Genomic DNA, 27,168 nt, shown 5'->3' with positions numbered 1-27,168 from the left:
TCGAACCCGCGACACACTGTCAAGCTGGATTACAAGCATTGTATGCGCCTGGACCGCTAGGCCAGCGGACGCCCCTCGGCTTGCATTTTCTGTGTTTCCATTGTCAGGTACCCTGTACTTGGTACTTGGTTCGCAAGTCGCAAATTAACTACACCCACCCGTTATTGTTTTATACTGTATATACTATGTATTTTGGATCTTCTCAGTGAGGATGTCTTCCGTGCGTAACTGCTGGTGTAGAAATGGGTATGATTAGACTGCACTGTGTTTGTCTGCACTGAGAGTGTACCCAATTCACCAAAGGACACCTATTGCATGCCGTCTTTACTTTTTGTTTATTAGAATCCATTGCACTCATAAATAGTATTATACCACAGTGCTTTAGTGGGTGAAACGCCAGTTTTGTTGTAGTCTACTACTATTGTTTTTATTTAGGGAGGTGTTTGTTTTTGTTTTTGTTTTGTAGCAGCCAGGTTTCAGGTAGCCTATTAACTCACAGAGCTAGTTTGACTATATTGTTATCATTTTGGCCATGTTCACCCTGACGTTAAACGTCGCTGTTGCTTTGAATATAAATGTCACTGTGTGTACCAATAAATGGAAAATGTTCTTGCATTTGTTTCGCTCTGAAACTTGTTGTATTATCAGAGCCTTAACAAAGGGCATTCAACTATTACTATTTTTAGAGGGGGGGGGGGAGTACAGTGGAATCACAACGTGGGAAGACCCGAACTGGGTAAAGAGGGGTAAAAACTAGATGATACTACATATTGAAAAGCAGCATAATAAGCAGATACAGGAAGAACCCTATTGATTTTGGTGACCCCATGGCATTTCCTATAGCACCTCCTTCAGTTATTATTATACAATATATACCCTCTTACCTCAGCTCTGTAATTCTCAGCCCCCCTCTTCTTTCTGTTCGACTCTCTCTCTCTCTGTCTTACTTTATCTCACTTTCTCTCTCTCTCTCTCTCTCTGTGTCTTTCACCCTGTGCTTCTCTCTGTCTCTTCTCTCTTAACCCGGCAAACTGAGCAGGTTATAAATAGTGGTGCAGCCACCCAGAATTTCAGTTGGATTTTGCTGAGGATGTTGTTGTTTTTCCTCCGTGCCGCAGCCATGCTGGGACTTTGGCAAACAAAGCGCTGCAAAGCTGTGACGGAAATTCACAAGATCTGTGTGTGTGTGTGTGTGTGTGTGTGTGTGTGTGTGTGTGTGTGTGTGTGTGTGTGTGCGCGCGTGTGCGTGTGCGTGTGTGTGTGTTTGATGTCGCTAGTAGCACCCCAAGAACCCGGTTGTGGGCTGACAGTGAAACATTTCCTGGTCTGTTTTCATTCAAAGGACCGGTATCAGTACAACATCGCAGTGGCTCGCATCTTGTTGCATTGTGGGACAGTCGTAACCCTATGATACCATGTTTGAGCTACAGTCTCCACTGCAGGGCACACCGTTTGAAACACACCAGTCCCCGCTCCCCCCTCGCCTCCCCAGCGACCACTTCCAGAGCGTCTCAGCTGCTCCCCGTGTGTCTCCTTTCACCATGGCGCTTAGCCTTGTGTCCCACAGGGGCCACCGCAGAGGGCTGAATGTCCACAATGGGGCTTTCCACCTCCTTCAATGGTGGCAATAGCTCTTGTCTAAACACTCACACTTGACATCGTCCTCTGTCCTCTCCACGAGAGGGCAGGGGATTTAATACACTCTGGTGGAAGTGTGACTTCAGTATACATTTGTTTCAACATGCAGAATTAATTGGCCCCTGTTATTATAGAAGACCTGTTCTATGAACAGTCCAGAGAGCAGCTCAAAGTCAAATGAACATCTGCTGAATGACTTTTGACACTGCACCCCACACACCCTGACCTACTGTACTAACCCCTAGATAGTTAGGCTTCTTCCTCATTAATCGCTGGTTAATGTCTTATCCGAAGTCCACTCTCACTCGCTGGTTTTACAGGGGAATTCCTGTCATTTTGTTCCAATACATAGATGAGTACATAACTACACACATTCTGGGTATGATATTACAGCTGTAAAATTTGCTTCGTGTCAGAGTCCATATGTGGCCTAAGTAGTAATCCAAACAGCAGAATTATGTGTGCCATACAGCAAGACATTTCTCATGTGTAGTTTTTCTGGGCATTTCTGCTTGATTGTTAGAGAGGCAGGAAAGCAAAGAGATCAGACAAAGGGGTTGACCTGCAACATACAGTAAGTCCCCAACCTGGAATTAAACTGGTGACTTTGGCGATTATATGGTTTATGCGCTTAATATTAAACTAGAGCCCACAACCACTTGCAACCACTTGTAACAGAATCCCAAAACTTCACCGAATTGCAACGGGTCAATTCAGACAGATGCAACTGGTTGCAATTTGCAAGGAGTTGGGTTGCGAATCTTTGGTGCGGACTGGGCTTAAGACTTGGGCTAAACTTATGGCATCATAAAAAGCTCCTCCTCTGAAGATGGATTGTGAAAAGGTGCTTGAAAGCACTGTCAGCTCATTCAGGGGGATTTTCTGTTGTTAAATTGTTAAATCTCTTGTAATTTAATGGAGACGATTTTTTTGCATAGAAATTACCTTAAATGTGGAAAGATGAGGTTGAAGTGACATAGTACAACATCCCAGATAATCTTTATTCTTCTCAGTTTAAAGAAAGGTGAGATGCTATCGTATAATCAACACAATGAATATACAAATACTCAATACCAACAGATTTTTTGTTTGTTATGAATCTTTTCTGGGCTGTCTTTGAACAGACGATTAGCTCGCTGCGTAAGACATACTTTGTATTACTGTAACTCTGATCAGTGGTGGAAAAAGTACTCAAATTCTTTACTTAAGTAAAAGTACCAATACTGCAGTATAGAAATACTCTGTTACAAGTAAAAGTCCAGAATAAAAAAATTACAAAAGTATTGGCATCAAAATGTACTTAAAGTACAAAAATGTTTGAAAATAGCAGATCTACAAGCTCACAACGCTGAGCTTGTAGATCGGCTATTTGCAAATAGCCTATGTATAAAATGGGGCTAAAGTGGTTAATGTATGTTTCATAATATCATAATTTATATCTGAAAAGTAACTAGTAACTAAAGTTTTCAAATAATTGTAGTGGAGTAAGAGTACAATATTTGACTCTGAGATGTTGTGGAGTAGAAGTGAAGGTATTGGAAATTGGAAATACTCTAAAGTACAAATACCTAAACATTTTACTTAAGTACAGTACTTAAATAAATGTACTTAGTTACTTTCCACCACTGACTCTGATCATCCGCCTGCTTGCTGTAATCGACTAGATACACTACTTGTGTGTGTGTGTGTGTGTGTGTGTGTGTGTGTGTGTGTGTGTGTGTGTGTGTGTGTGTGTATGTGTATGTGTATGTGTGTGTGTGTGTGTGTGTGTGTGTGTGTGTGTGTGTGTGTGTGTGTGCGTGCGTGCGTGCGTGCGTGCGTGCGTGCGTGCGTGCGTGCGTGTGTGTTCTCACCGGGGGCTCCAATTGGTGGAGCAAGTTGCTACTTGACAGTGTTTGTAACTCAAACCCCAAACCTCAGCTTGTTTGAAATGCTTACATCACCCCTCTCTCTCACACACGCTCTCTGTCGCTCTCTCTCTCTCTCTCTCTCTTCTCTCGCACCAATGTGCAGAGAGGCACACTGTGTGCTCTCTCCCATCCAACCTCCCCTCTGCATCTGCCTCCTCTCTCTCTCCCCATTTCTCTCTCTCTCTCTCTCTCTCTCTCTCCCCCCCCCCCCCCCCCCGTCACGTTGTCAGCCTGTGTTGTAGCTGGCTGTAAAAGGCTTTGATAAGTGTTATAATTACTAGTGAAATGATCGACACAAAATGATCATAATCAAGTAATTGGTTCAGTGACGTATCATGTTTTAAACACGTTCTAATGCATGTTATTGCACCATCATCAAAATTGTTCCATTTTATAAAATGCACATTCTGTTTTTGACTGCTGGGTAAAGATATTAACCAAATAGATTTTTAGACTACGGATGAAAACTAGCCTCTGTACTATTTCCGGCATTTTTTTGTTTTAATTTTTTTAGTTTTATTAATATGCCCTGCCCGTGAGAAATAAATTGAGAAGATTTTTTTTTTTAAAGTCTATTTAGGGATCAGATAACTTGTGTTGAGCAGAATTATTTTTTACATGATTACTGTATTTTACCATCATTTTATGGCTCAATAATTTCGATAAATTATTTTTTTAAAAGCATCGACACATTGATTGATCATGTTACATGGTCAGGTGCAGCCCTAGTCTTACAGAGAAGAGAACAGGGAAGCAAAGAGTGAGCACAGGAGACCTCCTGGTTGTCATGGCAGCAGGGAAATGCACCCCGGGATCGCATGTTTCTAAGGTGAAGGGGGGATGCTGCTGGTTCTCTGTTGGTCAGCTTCAGGCTAAAAAAAATAATCTTTCTTTCTTTCTATTACTCGTTGATTTGCTCCTAATTGTCTGTGTTTTCAGAAGTTACTTACAGCAGCAACCAGTCTGTTCTAAGCTTCCAAGTTGATTTGGACAAACCGGATGTCCTCCTGTCTGCTTTTGCTTTCATTTGTTTGCATTTCTACCGATCCTAACTTACGCTGACCATGTGGACTTGTGGCGTTTTGTGTCACAAGTTTTCAGAATTCAGATCTGTTAAAAGCACAAGTTGTAGTGTATTTCTTAAAATGCATTTTGGCACAGGCTCAGTCGCGCCTCAATGTTTTGCCGTCTGACTTGAAGCGTCTCTTCAAATCAAGCTTTAGTGGCAATGAGGTTGTTTCAAGGCAGCTTGGGGTCACAAGGCAGCATGGTAATGAAAAAACGCAGGGAAAGGAGTTACGCAATAGGGACATTATGCCTGCGTGTGACGTGTGTGTGAACTGCGCTGCATCTCCGGGGTGTGCGTAGACATGCATTTGTGATGTGATGCTTGCTCGCTCTGCGGTATTGGTCAGCCGATAGGTGGTGAGCATGCGGGACCTGGTGTGCTGCACTGGGGGGAAGCGGGGAGCAGCGCGCTTGTTAAGTAGGACAGTGTAGGATAAAGGGCCACTGCCTCCAGTCAGGGGCTAAAGTGCTAAATTTATCCCCCCCCCACCCTGCTGCCAGTGTACACAAACACACATAGGCAGACGGGGACACAGGCACACTTGCCAACAATCAAGCGTGCAAATGAGTCTACATTGATGGAGCTAGCTGACAGCCGACACCTCAAAATCTTAAGTGTTCATTTAGCGCTGAGAGTATACAAATTGCACCAAGTGGTCTGTTATGGGTTAGTAACACAGAGTTAAATCACCCAGGGTTTTACAGTGTATCAGTTGAATAGTGGATGTAGAATATATAATATACAGTATACATACAGTATATATACTGTATGTGTAGAGGAGACGGTATATTTCCGCAGACAGTAGACACATGGATACAAATGCCTGGGAGCTCCCGGCACCTTTCCAAATCGAACACCCCGTTCTTTGCTGCACCCCATCAGTCTCTTTAGCAACAGGGATTCCAGGGAGACTGTCTGCAGGACCATGTGACCCAGCTCTCTGGATATATCATGTTGCCAGAGAGATCCTGACCAGAAGATAAATATGGCTCTTAAAGGAAAATACCAGAGTTTTTCATTGGTATGGGCCATTTTCCTTAATTGCTCTGCTATCTTACATTATTAATAGGCCATTTGCCATTGCATCACATGTTGTGATTGGAGGCACGGTTATTTTTAAATTTGTGCTGAAAATGAAAGGTTATATTGGGCATGGGCACGCGCTTGGTCACATGACATTGTATAGACCAAGGAAGTGCCAGCTTCATTGGTGGCTTTTGGGGGGACACATGTTGTATGTATATAGTGGCACATATGAATGTTTATTGCTCTCAGTTCCAACACAGACCCTTTGTTCCTGCTGACTCGCCTTGAATTTAGCTATTATTCAGGAACTCGCTGCCAGTTGTCAAAGTTATTGCCAAAAAGAAGCAGGGAAACTATTTCTATAAATAAATCAGTGCTTGGGGTGCCTGGTGGCTCAGCCAGTTAGTGCACAGACCATATGCTCCTTGTGGGCGTGAGGACACGGGTTCGAATCCATCCCCCTTCTTGTCTTGGATGTATCTCCTTTCTTTCTGCCCTTGGTTTCCTGTCTCTCTACACTGATCTATTTATAGTAAAGCATTAAAGAAATGCTCTAAAAGAGAAAAAAAATAAATAAAAATCTGTTCTGTACCAACTCGGTTCACATTGATGGATTGTGGTCTCAGGTTGATGACAATAACTGAAAAGGGTATTTCAGAATTATTTTGTGAATTATGTGTGACAATCAAGGAATTTGCTTAGGCTTGTGGTGTTCAGACCACTAAACATTTAACACATTCTAATGCATGCTATTTCAACCATCAAAAACATTGTGGACAATGGACATACTGAACTCACGTTGATGCAATGCACATTGCAGAAAATGCATTCAGATGGTAGACCAAAGAAGACGAGCAGCTTAATTTTTAGATGGTAGGTGATATTAACAGATGATTGCAATGTGTTCATCTCCCATTACTGTAGCTGACGCAGGCATCACCAGCCATTTTTACATGACCGAGTAACTATAAAGTTGTGGTGCATGGGAAAGCCCTTATCGATGTGTGAGCCCATATTGATGTCTGGGATCCTGAGCCACACTGGGAAAAATGTGTGGCTCATTTAAAGACCATGGCACATGTGCCATGGTGTGGTTTAAATCCTTCGGAAAAAACATCTCTGTTTAATAAATGTTCATGTCATGTATTTTTCTCGCCCCAAAAATAGTACCTCAAACTTAGATCTATCTTTGTCCTCATTTAGCATTCCAGGACCTATTAATTATGCCTATATGTCATGCCTGTAGAATCAAGCCCTCATTAATATGCCAATATGACACATCCCTAGAATCAACATGCCGAAATCTCCACGCCCCTGCGAGAATGTCTCCTGAGGAGGACTCTCTACAGTCTATACTAGTATCTTCAACGCAGCTGTTTTTCATTTGTTCACTCTGATAGCCCATTTGTTTAATAAAATTGGAATTTCGAAGTTATAAATTAATTGCAATATAAATATAGTATTGCCATAAAGTCTCCAGCACATTATGATAGAATAAAGTGTGTGATTCTGTGCAAACATTAAGAATAGAATAAACAGCCTGACGTTATGAGAAGAGAGGATGAAGGGATAAACTTCAGGCTGTCATATATGTCGTTACATTGGCGATGTATGTGTATACTCGCTTCTAATGTGTGCATCAATAAGGTTTATTGTTGTCATAAATACATGAGCAACACATGAGCAACACATTGTGCTCATGTGCACACGAACACACATGTGTACGCACGCACGCACGCGCACACACACACAGGTGCTTGAACAAGCAGCTCCATGTGTATTTATTTACTTCCCGTTAGTCTGGCAGAGTGCAAAAAATCTCCAAAAACACAAGAAACAAGATTTTTTACTGCACAAACGGAGGGTATTATGTCGTCTTTACATTTTCCCTGATTCCCTTCACTCCCCCTCCAATGACTTCCCCTGCCTTCATAGCCCTCTCTCCTGCCCAGAATTCCTCCCATTCCTCCCATCTTCCCACATGATTGGAGGTCTGTCAGACAGCAGAACAGAGAAGTGCAGGTCTAAGGAAGTCTTCGTAGTTAATCTGCCATGGCTCCCTCCCTCCTTCTCTCCCTGCCCGTCTCTCCTTCCATATGTTTCTGAGAAACTGTGATTCCAATGTACTATCCATACTCTATGTTTGGAACAGATCACTGGAATTTCTATGCTTACTTTGTTGTATGACAAACAGCAAACATAGCTGATGTTAAGAATTTGTAGATATGCTATTTTTGCTTTTTAATTATTATTTATTTAAATAAAAAAACAATTGAACATTTTTGAAATATTTTTGAACATTTTTGAAAAATGTTGCCTATAATGCCAAAGTAGGGTAGATTAGGGTAAAATAGGGTAAAACTCAAAATGACATCAATTTCTTACATACGGCTAAGAGTAAGACATCAGCTGATTCCACTGCAACATAGTAATTCTTATGGTTCTGAACAAACAACACAACCGGCCAAAGAGTGCAAATGTGCATCATACTTACTGAAATATGATATAGCCCTGAATGTAATTTAAAGGACTTTTTACAAAAGCTGAAAATCAACATAAAATTCTACCTAAAGATACCAAAAAGAACAGCACCAGTCTGTTCTGTTTCTACCCTACTGTAGATTATAAGGCACTCCTGCATTGTGCCTGGACTTGCCCAAGTCACAGATTTAATATGCTGGCAAATGACAGCGAATCCCTTCCAATTAGGCTACTTGATTGTGTTGGACAACTCAGAGCTGTAGTTAAAATACCCACTGTGCATAGTAATGAAGTTAAACAGCAGCCTAAAATCATGGCTGAGGATTGCATTGCAGTGGTGCACTTCTAGTCAGTAGATTGAACCAGAGGTCAGGTAGCCATGAAGTGTCGATGTGGCCATTGTACGAACCTGTCTTCATGCTACCCTTCATCCTAACCCAGAATGACCAAACCTTAACTTATATAACAATAGCAATATATGGAATTCTACAATAGGATACATATAAATAAATCCTCCAATGGTATCCTTTTAAATTTGTGTTACTGATTGAAAATTACAAATGTAATGAGTCTGCATTTCAGTCTGAAGCCTTGGCTTGTGCCAATACTAGGCTAATACTGGTACATCCCATAAGGCGGAGAGATAGGAATGTTATAATTGGCTTGTAGTGTAGAGCCTATAAGGCGGACAGACAGGCACCCAATTGGTCTTTTTCCCGTCCATTGCCTTGTGGGAGATGTACTCCATAGCTTGCAGGAACGTTTTCTTTGGTTAATTTACAAAGACAGCGGCAATGTATTTAGGCCATGTATTTGAACAACAACTGCAAAAGCTTAGCTTTAATTCACAATGAGGTTGCCTAATTGTCCATGGCTCAGGGTAATGAAACTATCATTGTGGTGACACAACTCACATTACTAAGGGCACAATGACCCAGCGACTCCATATGAAAATAACTTAACATGGGCTACAGTTCCTAAGAATAGTGAGGAGTACTAAGACCCTGTTCACACTGGGATTTGCCATACGACAAAACAACAGACAACTCTGCATTTTTGTGGTTCTGTATTCAGTGGTTCAGTTTGACCTGTTGCTTTTTGATTCTAATAATGAATATGATTGCCTTTCATGGTGCTTTGTTGCATGATGCTATCTTTAGTCTTCTCTAAGCTTCTCCTCTCAAAGCTTAGCGGCGTATCCCTCTGCTGGATTTGGGGGTCTTCTTTCTATGTTTCGTCTTTTTCTTCTCTGCCATTCTCATACTCTGTCCCTCGTTCTCTCCCTCTCAGCTTTGATCTGAGATGTATGAAGTGTCTCTCCGCTATTTGTGGTGAAAGGAAATCAATTCAAAGTAATACAGCTTTGCTTTTCTGCACGAGTGAATGTGTGGCTACTGGCTTGTAAGACTTTTGGTTTTGCACTTCTGTGCGGTATTGTGCCACCCCCTGTGTGTGTGTGTGTGTGTGTGTGTGTGCGCGCGCGTGGGTACGTGCGTCGCGCGCGCGCGCGCGCGTGTGTGTGTGTTCTATTGCTACCGCGGCTCAGGTGTGTGTGTGTGTGTGTGTGTGTGTGTGTGTGTGTGTGTGTGTGTGTGTGTGTGTGTGTGTGTGTGTGTGTGTGTGTGTGTGTGTGTGTGTGTGTGTGTGTGTGTGTGTGTGTGTGTGTGTGTGTGTGTGTGTGTGTGTGTGTGTGTGTGTGTGTGTGTGAGAGAGAGAGGGGCTGGTATCCCTTGGCAGCAGACAGTGCTGTTGTTTCCCAGCGGTCAGGTGGTCAGACAGTAGGGAAGATGACATCACCCTGGAAACATCTCTGCTCTTCCAGCACTCTCTTTTTCAAATATCTCCCTCTCTCAGCCGCATTTCTCTCTCTCTCTTTCTCTCTCTCTCTGCGCTGCTGCTGTCAACTCCTCCAGAGCAAATATGGTACCTACCTGTAATATATGTTTTTAGTCCCCAACACCCCATTAATTTCTATTCACTTCTTGAAACAATTGAACTAATACTAATAATTATTTTCATAATGAATTAAGTATCTAATTAATTGTCTAATGTTATTTTTTAGTGTAGTGCAGGATGCATTCAAAGGTATTATTATTTATTACTGAGATGTGAGTGTGTGGGGGGCTTTTCTCAAAGGTAAGAAGTGGAGGGTCCAGAGTAAAAGGTTCACAACTGTGTGTGATGTAAAGAATTGTAGAAACACACAGAATCATGTCGCTTACTGTGTGCTTTTCAGGAAACGATAGATTTTTGATAATTGGCTCCATGTTAGCAGAGCTGCTAAACGGCTTTGGAATCATAAACAACCTGCTCACGGGAGGAGAGCCTTTTATTCTAAGCACATTATCAATGTTATGCCACATTACACACTAATGCCAACGCTTCCTCTCCTTGTGTGTCACGACTAAGTCTATGACTAAGCACATGGTCTGTCACAACAAGTCACCTCGCCACTGGTCACAATAACAAAGTGATGCGATGGCAGAGTGCCCCCCCCCCCACACACACTCTGGTGTCTAACGATGCCATACAGTTAAATAATCGGTGTTAATCTATCCATTTGTAACACTGAGAGTGTATGAATGTAAACAAATGTAAGGGTTTATTTAACCCTGAGGTTAAGCATGAGATGTGAGAGATTCCCACTACCAGAGGATAGTTTGTTATGAACAGCTCATGAGGAAGTGCACGGCGCATGGAGCAGAAGCTCTGTTGTTAGAAGCGCGGCTGGCCAAGCCCCACAAACACGTATGGAATGTTAGCATCTATTCTCTACCCACTGTTTCCCCTAGGATGGAGTTATAGGAGAGGTGGTGGACAGTTTTTTGCTCTCTCAAAATATTTTTGTCAGCACCAGAGGACTGGCTTAAGCACGCATTTAGTACATTTGTGCACAGTAATGAGCAGTAATGTCTAGTTCAGGGGTCTTCAACAGGGGGTCCGGGACCCCTAGGGGGTCCTCAGAGTTACTACAGGGGGTCCGCCAAATCTTTGTGTGGTGGGGAACATTTGCGGAAAATAGCAAATAGCAGATCTACAAGCTCACGTTTTTTTCTGAACATAAAGTATTATTGACATTCATTGAAGGAAAACAACCACCCATATAGGAAAATCACACACTCAATGTTCAAGGTGGGAAGACGTTTGTGGTTGCAATTATAATAATCAACACAGAGTGTGGATGTGGGCCCCATTGGCGGTGAGAATTGAATAGTGAAATTTGCGCAATTTCTATATTTCTATACTTGCGCATTTCTTTTTTGGAAATTACATTAGTGTCTCTGTGTGGGAGTCAGGTGTCTTTAACATTGACAGCTGTCATGGATCATGGGGGCTATTTCGCATTCAGTAAGGTCCGCCTAGAGGAACAGGTGCATGTGGCTAGGCTACTACTAGGCTACTATCTTTGTATCAATATGGATCTTCAAAATGTTAGTTATTTCACAGAATGTTTCATTGCGTATCCCTACCAAATGATTGCATTTTCTGTAACATAAAGTTTAATTTATACTCTCATCACGCAGCGGTGATAGTTTGTAGATCTGTTCTTTTTGGGACAGGACACCGTCTTACAACGGAGCAAAACTGCAGGACTTGTTTCTTTACCCCTTTGGTGGGGCGCTGCTGCTGAATGCATAGGGGAAACATTTCGGTTTGCTTCTCTCTTCACTCTCACTTACTTTTAACTTTAAATTGTCCAAATGTGTGCGTGTGAATATGTATATGTTTGTGTGTGATGCATGTTTGTGTGTGCCTAGTCTAAGCCAGACAGTGGGAGTTTGTGAGGAATATTTTTATCTGTAGCAAATAATATTATTCTATTAGCACAGCAGTGTCATCACGAGAGACATGACTCAGTTTGTTCATTTCTGTCAATACCTAATATATAAAGAAATATACTTTATTGACACTTAATTAAAATGAGTGGTGAACACTTAGTTTACGGCCAATGTTTTTGCTAGAATTAGCTGCGACATCAATGTTTCAGACCAATGACACATTCATCCCGCAAAGATGATGTTGATCAAATGTTTCTCTAGACAATACAATGCGAGAGATGAAAAATGTTTTGTGTCCTGAAATACAAGTCCAATTTGCAGGATGTGAGGCATCATGAAACATGCCACATAGTTGGAAAAGGTGTCAAGTTCAATACAATGTGGCTGATTAGATTACATAGCGTGGTGTACAATACTGACAGACAGATGAGTATCTGATCATTATTTGCCCCTGAATATACAGTAGTGCTAAATATATAATTTGTAGCATTAGCCTTTATTGTCTCCGCCAGGCCGAAAGGCATGGCGAGAGAGTATGTTTTTCCCCCTGTCCGTCCGTGTGTCCGTGTGTCCGTCCGTCCGTCTGTGACCAGCTAATCTCCGGCACCGTTGTCTTGATCGCAGCGAAACTGTGCACACACACTCCCTGGATGCCAATTCAGAACCTCTGCCCCAAATTCTTCTCATGGGCCTTTTATAGCGCCACCAGGAGGCCGATTTGTGCAAAACATATTTTTTGACAGTACTCCTACAGATTTTGTCCAAAGATCACGCAAATCGGTACACAGTATCTCTATAGTCATTAAACGATTAAACGATTAAGTCTTTCAGATTTCTCATATTCCATCCTGATTGGCAAATGAAATGTCTTCCAAAGTTTGCAGGAGTGCTCCGTTTTGAACAAAATGCCTCAAATCATGAACACAGCATGAATTTCCGTGAAATTTTGCACGCACATTCCCATTAGGCCGAGGAAGAACTACCATTTGCATTTTTTCAAATCAGCCTCATGGTGGCGCTATAACAGGCCGATTTGTGTTTTTACCTATAACTGCACCGATCTGTGTAAAACTTTGTTTGCACACTCCCTAGAGGTCAAGGAAAAACCTTTGCCCTGCATTTTTCCCATCTGCCTTTTATAGCGCCACCAGAAGGCCGACTTATGTAAAACACATTATTTTATACTACTCCTTCCAATTTTATCCAAATTTCACGCAAATCGGTACACATGATCTCTATAGTCATGTGATCACGACGGATGTGTTTGATTTTTCATATTCCATACTGATTGGCTAAGATTGACATCTAAAGTTTGCATTATTGGCTTGTTTTGAACAAAATTCCGCAAATCGTGAACGCACCGTCCGATTGCGGTCAAACTTTGCACGCACATTCACACTATGTTGAGGAACAAATGCCGCCCTTTTAACATTGGCCTGTTATAGCGCCACCAGCAGGTCTAATTTAGCGAAACAAATGTTTTTAACAAAATGCCTCAAATCATGAATGCAGTCAGTGTCCGATTGTCGTGCAAGGCCTAAGAAGAAATGGTACCCTTTTCACGTTGGCCTATTATAGCGCCACCAGGAGGCCACAATAGCCTACCTGACCTGGCGGAGACCTGTGCTCCGAGGAGCACTTTTTCTAGTTTCTCTGCTCTGTTGCTCCTGGGTGCTGTCAGCTCATTGTGCATAGACAAGGTGTACTTCCTTCTTGTCTATGCAGTATGATCACCTAGCCAGGATGTTGTACACAAAATAAAAGTTACAAATAGATGTTTGTTCAACAAACATAATGAATGTAATATTGCAATGTGTGACCTTCATAATATCATAAATTGTGCAGACCTAGCCAAATGGCTGGCAGTGCTAAAGCGCAGCAGACAGAATGATGTGACGTGGTGTGACTGTCCCAAGGCTAAAACCATCTCTGCTACCTTCATTCAGTCTCAACCTGCCAAACTAGAGGTTGGCAATGCCCTTTGCCTCATGTCATTTCCATGCTGTGTCAGTTGAAGAAAAAATGTGCACACCTGCCCTCCTTTTGTTATGGGGCCCTGCTCCAAATACACTGTGGATATATTTATTGTCTCCTTATACCAGTCAAAGGTCACTAGTCATTTGCATCTCTGTGCAGGTTCGTAGGGAGTGTCTGTTTCGGAACCCATAGTAACGTGTGTGTGTGTGTGTGTGTGTGTATGTGTGTGTGTGTGTGTGTGTGTGTGTGTGTGTGTGTGGTGTGTGTGTGTGTGTGTGTGTGTGTGTGTGTGTGTGTGTGTGTGTGTGTGTGTGTGTGTGTGTGTGTGTGTGTGTGTGTGTGTGTGTGTGTGTGTGTGTGTGTGTGTGTGTGTGTGTGTGTGTGTGAGAGATAGAGCTCAGTGTGAGAACTAAGCAAAGAGAGGACATGACTGCATATCATAGAATGGCCCAGTCCATTTTCCTGTAAATAGATGGAGAGCAGAGAGTCTTGGTTTGGGATGGCGGGTAACAGCGGAGACGGAGAGGAAGGGAGATAAAAAAAGAACCTGTGGCTTTTTGTCAGTGGCCAGTGGCCAACTTGGCCCCTGTGCTGTCCTTTCACACTGAGTGTGTGAACGTGGTAAAGTGACAGTTAAAGACAGAAATAAATACGTGTGCATTAGCAGAGATTCCCACCAACTCATCCAGCACAGATAATCAAAAGACAGCTAATGGGACTAGAACGTTGTTTCAGCACATCGACAGCATTTTATAATGAGTCCACTGTCACATAATTTTTCTTTTCAGTTTATTAAAGCATTTAATGTAATAAGAGCACACATGATGGGATTTTTTTTTGGGAGATCAGAGAGGGATTTCTGTGACCATAAGCCCACAGAAGGGTCAAGATTCTCATGACCACATCATTCTGCTTACAGGAATACAGAAATACAGCGTTCTAAAACCAGTGTAGTTTGGCCTACCCACACCACACCTATGTTTGACTTTGAACATATACACGCATGCACTCACACACACACACACACACACACACACACACACACACACACACACACACACACACACACACACACACACACAGTCCTGACGTGTTTACCAGCCACGGCACATGTCTCTATGTGCAATGTATATAAGGCAGAGGTGTTTATGCAATGGAGCAGTGATGTTTGCAGAAGAGTTGAGATTTTGGCCCTGACAAGCACATCACATCACATCGCACGCGCACGCACGCACACACACACACACGCACGCACGCACGCACACGCACACGCACACACCACACACAGGACAAAGGGTGCCCAGGGTGATGTGTCCCTACAGACAGCTAGGCCTAATGTGATTGTGCAGCACATTTTTCCACAGAGTTCAACACGAGCCAAGTTAAATCCAGGCTTTTTTGTTTTGCTTTTTCTGTTTTACTGTGGGTGTGGTTATGCATCTAGCATGGTGTGCAGCAATACAGTGCACAGGCAGATGCTAACTACAATGCTAATGCAACCGCCCTAAAATGAGCCTGATTGATATTTTTTATATTTTGTTTACTTTTTGGGGGGTGGGGAGGGTTGTGTAATGATAAGAGTCCTGCTTGGGACCAGTGTTGCCAGGTCTGCTTATTATAATTTCCCCCTAAGATATTATTTGAAAATAGCAGATCTACAAGCTCACAACGCGTCGCATCAAATAGCTGATGTATAGGTTTAAAGTGCTCATGTGGCCCATAGTCGCTTCTTTTGGGCTTGTTTTCCTAGACCTGGTTGCTTGTTTCTCACGTGTCATATTTGGAAGATAATCGTTCTTGGTGTTTTTTTGTTAGTACATTTTTTTCAGAAACACCTGTTTTTCTGCAGCATAATTTGCACACTCACAGAACTCATTATGGTGGCTTATAATGTATACATTCTCTGAATACGGATAGCAAGAACAATTAACTGACACATTTGTAAAATGTCACAACAGGTTAGGCAAGAACTACAAACAAGTTGCCCATGGCCCATGCGGATGCATAGACCGTCAAAGGAATGGACAAAGCCAGCCCCATTAGTTTTGAGCCACTTTTTCTTCCATCTTTGCGGAAACAACTGCTATTGGCTGCAACCGCAGCGAGGGCGGTTCTTCACTCGGTAGAACCAGTAGAAACCCTAGAAACGTACCCTACTTTATCGTTCATTTAAACATTAATGGGACCATAATTTACTAAACGCATATCGTGATGATTTAAAAAAGACTTTAACCTAGCGATTGAAAACATTAAAGTGTTTATGAAAAGATCTACTAAGGTAATAAAATCAAGTATAAAGTCCGCCCCAAAACCTCATTCACTTGTATTGAGATTATAATGTATTGCGACCGGTAGAGGGTGAAATAATGACATCTGCCGGGCCATTGATAGGAACAGCACTCTGTAAGAGAACCCGGAAGAGTGCTTCAATTCCAGCGGAGATTCCTTGCCGCCTGTGCAGATGTCAACGTCTGCAAACGTTCCCCTCAGATGTGTGTGTGTGTGTGTGTGTGTGTGTGTGTGTGTGTGTGTGTGTGTGTGTGTGTGTGTGTGTGTGTGTGTGTGTGTGTGTGTGTGTGTGTGTGTGTGTGTGTGTGTGTGTGTGTGTGTGTGTGTGTGTGTGTGTGTGTGGTATAGCTGTACTGCTGTCTAGCGAACCACAGATGGCAGCCATCCACCTTGAGCTCACTGTGCAGCCCGACAAACACAGATGTATCCAGTCCTCAGTGTGTAGTGTCACGTCTGTTGTTGTTATTGTTGGTGTGTGTGTGTGTGTGTGTGTGTGTGTGTGTGTGTGTGTGTGTGTGTGTGTGTGTGTGTGTGTGTGTGTGTGTGTGTGTGTGTGTGTGTGTGTGTGTGTGTGTGTGAGAACCGAGTGGGCTGCTAGACTGCAGTTCTGTTTATGTCTGCAGAATGCAGACAGACGAGAGCCTGGCGGTAATGCACATCAGCTCTCTCTCTCTTTCTCCCTCCTTCACCCTCCTTCTCTCTCTGCTGCACTTTGTCGTCCTATTTTACCTATTCTTTTTTCCTTTTTTAAACTTGGCTCTTCCTCTGATTATCTGCTGTTCCCTATCCTATTATCTCTTATTCTTCTATACCCTTATATCATTGCATCCGGGTTTCTTTCTCTCTCTCTCTCTCTCTCTCTCTCTCTCTCTCTCTCTCTCTCTCTCTCTCTCTCTCTCTCGCTCCCTCTCTCTCTCTCTCTCTCTCTCTCTCTCTCTCTCTCTCTCTCTCTCTCTCTCTCTCTCTCTCTCTCTCTCTCTCTCCCTCCCTCTCTCTCTCTCTCTCTCTCTCTCTGTGTCTCAGGCTGTCTGTCTCTCGCTTCACTCCTCCTTCTCCTGTCTAGACCTGACTAGACCCCTCCCTCCAGCTGTGGAGTTGCTAGTAAACCACATCTCTCACACCCACCCAGGTGGATGGTCAGTTTTTTTTTTTCTACGCTGCCTCCTGGATTGGCTGACACACACCACACACACACACACACACACACACACACACACACACACACACACACACACACACACACACACACACACACACACACACACACACACACACACACACACACACACACCATGTTGCAGGAACCCACCCAGTGGAGTTTAGGGTATCAGCTCTCCTGGGGTGGAGACATGCGGAAAACATATGGGCCAATTCCCCCGCCTCCCGTTTATGTGTATACAACCAGGTTATGTGCTCACCTGTCTGCTTACCCCCCCTCTCAGTGTCTTTCGTTCACACTACTTCTGTGCTGTTGTACGCCTATAACTCCTCCGGTAAACCCTGATTCTTCTGAGATCTTCTTGTCCCCGAAACGTTTTGCTGATTGAATCCATCAGCAAGTATAGGCATTTGTTTGAATGGATTCATTCTCTGCTTAACTCAGAGAATGAATTCAGGACAAACTTAACTCAGGACAAAAAAACAACCAACAACAAAATTGAGCTCTGTGTTTACTGGTGTTGATGCAGCAAGAACATGAGTGAAGATGTCTCTCACTCTCTCGTTATATAATTATAGATGTATTAGCTGCCAGACTGAATATTACACAATGATAAGAAATCACTAACATACGTAGCATTTCTTTTTTTTTCGTGAAGCGAAGTTATTTTATTGAAACTCACTCTCTATCTTAAGCCAACTCTTCACTGCGCCGATATCGGCCCGACATCAGGACTTCTATAATACCGTCGATCAACAACTGAGCAGATTTGGTCGCATCCCGACCGGTAGAGCCGTCGATAGCCGTGGGGTAGTGAAGTGAATCAAAGCACGAGTAGAGAAGCGGTTGTTGCCCCTTCCCTAGACCCTGTAATCAGTGTTGCCATGTCAGCTTATTACAAGTGACTTTGGGCTTCTTTTTCTGTAGAGTTGCTTGTAAAAATTGGTAGTTGCAGGTTGCGTTTTTTTGGGGCTTGTTTCTAAAGTGTAGTTGCTTATTTAGGCTTGTTTCCAATTTGTTTTCATTATTATTTAAACCAGTGGTTCTCAAATATTTTCATGAAAATGTTCTGTACATATTTGTGTGTTGGAATGTTTCAAAAATATTCCAAATATTCCACATTTTATTGCAAGAGTTTTTGAAAATAGCCGAGCTTGTAGATCTATTATTTTCAAATAGCTGATGCATAGGTTTAAAGTGCTCATGTGGCCTAAGTTGCTTCTTTTGGGCTTGTTTTCCTAGACCTGGTTGCCTGTAAGAATGAGTCCTCATTAACATCGGCCGACAGTTTGTGCCGACTTTTGCCAACAGACCGCCAGTCTGTTGTAGTCTGTTGTAGTCTGAAATAGTCTGAAGTAGTCTGTTTGGTGGAGAGTCACCTTAAGACCTCTACACACTGCCCGACATTTGAAATGGTCGGCGAGTGAACAGATCGTTAAGCATTTCACATTGCACGAGTTTCTCTCTTGAAATTGGGCTAAATATATCGTTGTGATTCTCGCACGATTGATTGGTCGGCGACAGGGGTTCACTGATTCCAAGATATTTCGCCACGATGTGATCTCTTTGATACATTTGTTTTTATTCCAAACGTCTCACGAAAACGTGAAAGGCTCCCGTGATATATGCGCGAGACCGAGACAGGACGCTAATGATTGACATTAAATCATTCTCAATTTCTCTGTATTTCTCTCTCTCTCTCTCTCCCTCTCTGAAACGAACGTTTCAAAAGTCAACCAGTGTTGCCGTGTCCGCTTATTATAAGCGAGTTGCTTGTAAAAAATATTGGTGGTTGCGTTTCTTTTTAGCTTATTTCCAAAGTTGCTTATTTGGCTTTATTTCTTTATGTTGCTTTTTTTCTTTGAAAATAGTTGCGATGCGTTGTGAGCTTGTAGATCGGCTATTTTATTTGTATATAGGTTTAAAGTGCTCATTGTTGGGCTTGTTTTCATAGACCTGGTTGCTTATTTCTCGCGCAAAACCTGGCAATACTGTTCAGAGATACACACACACACACACACACACACACACACACACACACACACACACACACACACACACACACACACACAGCTCTCTCTCTCTCTCTCTCTGTCTGCAAGCCCCTATTCCTCTTGTTCGTTGAGCAGGCTCGCTCACTCTATCAATTGCTCTGATTGGGTGTAGCACGGCTCTCATCGGATCCGACAAACCCAAATATCCAACTTGCTAGATAAGTAAATATTATCGGGAACCGCTCACCGAGCGCAATTTATTGGGGTGTTTCTTCTCGGAGTACCTTACACACTGCGCGATCAACACCTCGCCGAGGAACGCCCGATCTGGACTGAGATTGGTGGTTTTCTCGGCGATCACCAAAAAATATCCCCGAGAGCCAAATCGGGTCAAATATCGTACAGTGTGTAGAGGCTATTACTCTCTCTCTCTCTCTCTCTCTCTCTTTCTCTCTCTCTGCGCTCTCTTTCTTTGGGGGGTGTAGAGAGAGACACCAGGCAGTGACTTGAGTGATATTTGCTTAACCAAATCCTCCCCTCCTCTCCTGTTTGATCCACTCCCTCAAATTCACCACGTCCACTTTGAATTGGTCATCCATCAATTGCTCTGTGTGTGCGTGTGCGTGTGCGTGTGCGTGTGCGTGTGCGTGTGCGTGTGCGTGTGTGTGTGTGTGTGTGTGATGCTGTTAGAGGGAAAAGCAGGTGGACAGTGACCAGACAATGGGTAGTGTTTTACCTCATCCCGCTCTCTACAGGGAAGCGTTTGTTTTGAGCATAGAAGTGGTTGTGTGCAAGTGCTTGCGTGGTGTGGAAGAGAGTCACTCGATATAATCCCAGGGTTTTCCCCCTTACACACACTCACTCAGCACAGGTCCAGAGGTGCTGTACAACACACCTGTGAGCTTGTTTAGCAGCGAGCCTCATCCCAGTGACATTGTTTATACTTGGATTGGATGCTTCACTGTAAATGTTCTGCAAAGCTTTGTTTACATAATAATACATGTTTTCCACAGTCTTTCAAAAGATTGTTAAGATATACTGTATTTCAGTCATGTGGAAATGAAGCATGAGCATGAAGCACTTTTCCCTCCAATTAAATGAAAGTATTACATTTAATTGGAATGGAGACACAGTTGCATGCACTCTCAGAACATTTCCTTGGTGCTTATAAGTGATCATATCTGCTCTTTTTAAGTGTCTAATTAAGATTGCAAATGTGTACTACTTCACCTGAACAGACGTGCTATGTTAAAAGCTTGTCCACAATTGCATAAACCTCTAGAGTTTCACACCTATACGTGCCACTGCCGATGTGACAGATTTGGCCATATATGGAGATCTGTTGTCTGTCGGTCCTTGTCCCTTTTATGTCGCCAAATGTTTCTCTCGCTAAACCTGCCAGTGTTGCCATGTCCGCTTGTTATAAGCAGGTCTATTTTCATAGACCTGGTTGCTTGTTTCTCTCGCTAAACCTGGCAACTGTCGGATAACAACACTCACTCCCTAGAGTTGACTCACTCAGATAACAGACCGCACGACGCATGCTCGAAACATGCCAATTGTAATATAGGATAGTGGAACATAGTGCTTTCATGTGGTGTTGGCTATGCGGTCTACACAGGCTTCCCACCAGGAAGTACCACTTGATCAAGTCTGGAAAATGTCAAATCTGGGTGCAACACAAATTGGCTGAGTTGTACCGTAATCACAACTTGGACCTTTGTTAAAAACCTAAAATGTGCTAGTACAGTGGAAATGACTCGATAGAAGTTGTGATTGTGTGGCCTAATGAGTTTCTCATAATGTTTCCTCTCAGCTTCTAACTCATTGATTCTCAAAGTGGGGTCCGGGGACCCCCAGGGGTACTTGAGGGGGTTCCAGGGGGTCCCCAGCTAAATGATGGATAGGAACCAAATGGACCCTTATGGGTCTGTAACTCCAAGAGTGTTAGGATAGGATAAGGATCATTCCTTTTAACAGGACGTTCATGAAAGTCCTTGCGGGCTTGTTTCCAATGAGGGCCTGTGAGCAATTAGGGGTTAAGAGTCTTGCTCAGGGACAAATTTCATTTTCATCGACTCAGCTATGGCCGCCCTGTTAACATTGATTGATTAATTAACATTGATTTTACAATATAAATTGGGGTCCCAGGGATAGAAATGCCATTAAATAGGGGTCCGTAGCCTAATGCATGTCAAACTGGGGGTCCTTGAAATAAAAAAAATTACGGCTAGAGCCGTAAAAATCTTCTCATATGGGGGTCCCTGGCTTATCTTTTCAAATGGGAGTCCGCGGGCGAATAAGTGTCAATTTGGGGGTCCTTGACATGAAAAAGTTTGAGAACCACTGTTCTAACTCACTCACTATCGGAATCTGCCCTGTTCTGGGGCTGGCCACTCCCTTACTTGGGAGAAAACAGACAAAAAGCACATGAATTAAATGCACACAAGCTGTGTGATATACTTTCTTACTCTGTGAAAATTACCATCCGATTAACCTAACGTGCACCTGAAAGCAGCCTCATTAAACTGCGTGTCTCTTGCTCTCTCTCGCTCACTCTCTCTGTGTCTCTCTCACTCTCTCTCTCTCTGTGTATGTGTGTGTTCCAGTAGGCACTCTGTGTGGGGTTTAAAAAACCAAAATAGAGCGGTTTTCCATAAAAAAAACATTGTCAACAAGATACCATTTTTGTTTTGATTTCCTGTCATAGATTTCTTTATAGCCAGTCAAACGAGGAATCCAGCAATTCTCTGACAATGTGCTGCACGCGAAGTAGTACGAAATGTCTCTGATATTGCTTTGTGTTACCTGAAATGCTAGGATGTAGCTTTTGTCACTTCTCTGTGTCATTTTCCCTGTTTTCTCTGCCACACACAGATGCTAGTAGCTAAATCTGTACCTTTTCTCTTTGTTTGAGAATCATGCATTCTGTAGCCTACATTGTAAACTAAACTAAACTAAACATGCAAACACAGTGTGAAAGCCACGTTGTTCTTTCTTTCCTCTTCTTTCTTCTCTGTTTTTCTCTTAATATTGACAAATTACAAAAAAATATGAGCAACCGTAAAGCCTATTTTTGGGCGCCCACATTTTTTTTTCCGACACGGCAAATCTTGACACCTTTCTTAGCCCTACCCAGTTTGTATTCCTGGAAACTGGGTAGGGGAAAACAGTCTGGGTCATTCTCTGATCTGTGGTCGGTCACTTCGCCACCTCCGCTGTGTTGGATTATTCATCAGAGACATCAGCCCTGTTCCCAGGCGCAATTTAAAGTGCCGCTGTCTGGAGAGTTGCCGCCGTGTGGAGATTTTCCTACAAATTAATAAATGCAAGTCAACACCGGTAATACCGATAACACCGGATGCGCACGCACATAGCCTACTTTAATTACATCCATTCATTCATTGTGCGCCGTCCATCAATGTGGTGCTGGTGCTCCTCTGCTTTAACCCTTTAACCTGAAGCCGATTCTACAAATGTCTTCTAAATCCCAACAGTTTTCTGAAAAACGTGTGTTTCTATATCAGTGGTTCTCAAACTTGTATTTATACAAGTATGTATTTGGCCACAGACCCCCATCTCAAAATAATTTGTTCCAGGGACCCCCCAGAAGCAAAGATTTGAGTTAAAAAATTTTGATTTAAAAGAATATATATTCAAAGATTTGCACACATTTTCTCGATTTTTCAAAAATAGCAGATCTACGAGCTTGTAGATCTGCTATTTTTGAATAGCCAAAGTGTAAAATAATGCTTTTTTAGCTCAAATCAAAAAGTGACACAGATGCGTTCCAGGTCTCAAGGGGTTAAATAACTTAATTAACGTCGTCAACCATGAGGTGTCCTACTTGACGCGCCTGCCTAGCGTTGAGCCAGACACAAACAGGAAAACACGAAGGAAGTAGCAATCGCCTACAGCCTACAGGTTGTTGTTAAGTAAATAAATACTCTAATGGTATGAGTTCGTACTGAGTTCAATTAAGCTGTTGTCGACTAGAGCCTTCTTTCTCCCCCTACTCCTACCACGCTAAGTGAAACATGACACTGCTGTGACTCGCTTGTGCTGTGAGCACTGCAGTCCACTGTAGATGCAGACGGAGACAGAGGCAGAACAGATCATTTTCACATCATAGTAATAATAATAATTGTACCGCCGCCCATCCATCAAAGTATGATATGTCTACAAGAACATGGGTGCCACACGAATATGAACTCAATGGGTTTTATAAAAGAAAAATATATTATTTTTTAATTAAAATATGAATTAAAAAAGAAATAACATTGCTATCGGTGGGCAAGTATCATAATAAGTGTGTGCCTGCGCAGCGTGTAACACTGGTAACGCCGGACACCCCAACAACCCTAATCCTTACCTCCCTCCTTCTCTCTGTCTGTCTCTCTCTCTCTCCAACAGCGAGCACCTCTCGTGTGCCTTCACCTTCTTCTTGCACGGTGAGAGTAACGTGTGCACCAGCGTGGAGATCAACCAGCACCAGCCTGTCTACCACCTGACAGAGGAGCATCTCACCCTGGCTCAGCAGGCCTCCAGCCCTTTCCAAGGTACCAGCGACCAGCCTCGTTGGATGATTGGAACTGTACAGAAACATAGAGCCAATGCTAATGTTGCTAGTGTCCCCAGTAGGATGTTTGCAAGCAACATTTAGATAAGGACCACTGACTGTGCGTGTGTGTGCGTGTGCGTGTGCGTGTGCGTGCTCGTGTGTGCGTTCGTTCGTTCGCGCGTGTGTTTGTGTATGCATGTGCTCCAATACGATGGACATATTATACCGAAATATACAGATATATATATATCGGTACGGAGTTGAATTGTGAGAGTGAGGGAGTAAGCAGCGTTGTGCATTACAGTGGGATAGCATTTTAAATGGAGGTACCGGGTAATCTTCTGAAAGTAAAGACTCTGGCTTTGTTGACTTAAATAAGCGAGCAAAAGCCCCCCTGAGCTTCTCAAAGCTTCTCAAAGTAATTAAGTAATGTATCGTAAAGCATTTCTGTAACCCCCCTACTGTGCAATGTTGGGATATTTTGACAGATACTGTAGCTCTAAGTGAGGTTGTGCTACTTGTGTATGTGTCGTTGGTGTGTGTGCACGTGTGTGTTTGTGTTGTTACCAAGGTAGTAGGGAGGGGTAATGTGTATACAAAGATATGTTAATGTGATGAATTATGGTGAGGAGATGAGAGTTAAAAAGGGGGGGAAAATGACACCATAATATTCTCATTAAGTGACAGTAAATGATAATAAGATGGCTATTAAAATTATCTGATGGCTGTAATTATCCTTTTATCACTTCCTCTGTGTTTTCATAGCGGCATCACCATCATTAAGCACATTACACTCACTTACATGATGGGACAGATATTGCCATGGACTCGGCACAGATTAAAAACATGCTAATGCGCTATTTCACCATTAGTAAATGGCAGATATTCACAACACCTACGTAGCTATGTAAGTGTGCTCTTTAACTCGATTCTGTTTGAAGTCAAGGACTCCCCAGCCTTCTTCACCAAGAGAAGTCTAGCCTTCTCTGTGTGTTTTGAGCTCATTTATCTTGGCGACTGCTGCTGGGATGACATCAGTGCCCGCCTCGCAAGCCTGGTGGCTGTTTGACCTCTAAATATGTCTCTCCTCTCTGTCTCTCTTAGCTTCCCCGACTCCATTACGGTGTTGTCTGTGCACCGTCTCTCAGCAGCAGTGTGATGCGTTTGACTCCCTACAACAGTAACCAGTTGGGGAGAGTGTCTCTCCCTCTGGAGGGGAAGCTAATAATATCACTTCTAGTTAAAGACTAGTGCTGGTTTAAAAAAAAAATAAAAACCTTCATTGCGGCTTAATGACTCTCTACTCCACTGAGGATGAGATTTGTCACCACGGGTCGATAGCATGGCTCCTTAGTCACTTGGCTAGTGGCTGCCTGAAACAACGTGTGCATCGTGATCCGGTAGTTCAGTAAACCGCAGTCGTGGTTCACGGCACGCTAAATGTTTATCAACCGTTGTATATCAGCGATGCATGTGACCTAATGAACAGCAAAGGCACCCCACGCACAATGCGTATGCTTCAGGCATCAGCTGTGTTTTTTCTCCTTGTTGCACATCCACCGAGCTGCGCACGGAGACAGGTGCGTGTTTTCACCGCTCAAATCTTTCATCTCCTCTCTAGCTTGGCCAAGCGTAGCGGCACAAGGAAGGTCTGACTTTCATCCAGCTCCATCTCTCCACCCCCGCACCACTCTCCCCCCCCCCCCCCCCCCCCCCCCTCGTCACCTCTTGCCAAGCTTGGTTTACCGTGCGGCAGAGAGCGCTCCGGCAGGCAGGCAGCAAGCAAGCCCTTCTCCAGGATGTGACCTCATAAAAGGGCGCAGAGAGAGAACGTAATGAACTCCCAGCCCATTACACTGATCTGAACACATTTGACATGTCTTCGGGGGAGCCAGAGAAAGAGATGGAGCCTCGGAGAGAGAAAGAGGAGGATGAACGGGTGTCGGCAGGGGTGGGATGGGTGTGCGGAGGGGGGGGGGTGTAGTCAGAGGAAAACGAGCGAACCGTTTCCATAATTGTGCCGTATTTGATCTCGTGCGCCCCAACTACAAGCACACAGGCCTGGGGGTTATATGGTGTGTGCACTTGCTGCAAAAAAAGCGCATGTGGGGGAGGGCGGAAGTGAGCTTGAATTTAATTAAACCTAATGTGATCAGCCAAAGCTTGATACTACGTTGTGTGCTGCAGCCCCGCACTCCCCTCCATGTAATGTAAATGACCCTAGTTCTGTTGTTGTTGTTATTGTTAAATGGCAGTTACTTCTCACTTGGCAGTCAATCCATTCTGTGCTGAGCCCAGTGGATGTTTCATAGTGAGGTATTACGCTTAGAGGCGTTCAGTATCCAGCTTGATGGTATGAATTATATCCTGGCCCACAAGTGGTGCAAGGCGTATATTTTATGTTTTTGCCATTGAGTGTTTCACTTTACACATCAAACTGCATCGCTTCTGTAGAGAACTTCCTTTGCCCTTTTTAGTTCCTAACCTTTGATCACTATAACGGCAATTATCTATTATTTTCTTAATTCATCAAATTATTCTAGACATTACATTTTTGATAAATCAAATAATCAAGAAGCATGTTTTATTTTATTTGGATAAACCTTGATTTTCTATCAACATTTTTTATTTTTTTTTCAATTGGTGATTTCAGATAATTGATTTAATTGATTTATTCAATGAACTGTTGCAGACAATAGACAAGGGTCTATTTTAAGGAACTCCCTCTGCCTTCATCCCCTTTCCACTAAAAGGTCTTCAGCATATCATGGCCGCCATATAATATATTGGGTATCTCTCGCGCACTTCCTGATCATACTGAGCCACAACTGGTTCCTTTGAAATGTCGGAGGGATGTGAATGATGATGCCCAGCGCCTGCAGGTCAGCTTCATCAGATGATGCCTCATCCCCGGGCCGTCTCCACTGGAAGACTGCTAATGTATCTCGTCCTTTTTTCTTCTTTTTTTTTTCTCTCTCTCGCCTCTTCTTTTTCCTCTCTCTTGTCTCCCTCCATCCTGGAAGCTGTGCTCTGGCCCAGCCACAGGATCGATACTCGGGGACAGAGGCCATCCAGTCTAGTAATGACACACACTGGAAGAGCTGAGCGGAGAGGGACATTAACAAATGGTCACTCGCACACCCACCCAGCCACTCTCCTCTCTCCGCCATTTATATTCACCCCCTTCCACACAACAAGCTCTGTGTGTGTGTGTGTGTGTGTGTGTGTGTGTGTGTGTGTGTGTGTGCGTGTGCGTGTGCGTGTGCGTGTGTGTGTGTGCGCGTG

General features: G+C 43.3%; 1 protein-coding gene across 1 annotated transcript in view; it reads left to right on the top strand.

The window, feature by feature from the left end:
* The window catches only part of med13a (mediator complex subunit 13a), a 91,487-nt gene that overhangs the window by 26,667 nt on the left and 37,652 nt on the right, over positions 1-27,168 (top strand). Inside the window, exon 4 of the mRNA XM_080434672.1 lies at positions 23,736-23,881. Within this exon, the coding sequence (XP_080290798.1) occupies positions 23,736-23,881 (146 nt within the window). The remainder of the gene's footprint in view (positions 1-23,735; positions 23,882-27,168) is intronic.

This window comes from Gymnoscopelus braueri (genome assembly GCF_963280865.1).
Source record: "Gymnoscopelus braueri genome assembly, chromosome: 8".
Taxonomy (NCBI): Eukaryota; Metazoa; Chordata; class Actinopteri; order Myctophiformes; family Myctophidae; genus Gymnoscopelus; species Gymnoscopelus braueri.
The sequence above is the reverse complement of the archived record's forward strand: the minus strand, read 5'-3'. Positions and strand labels throughout refer to the sequence as shown.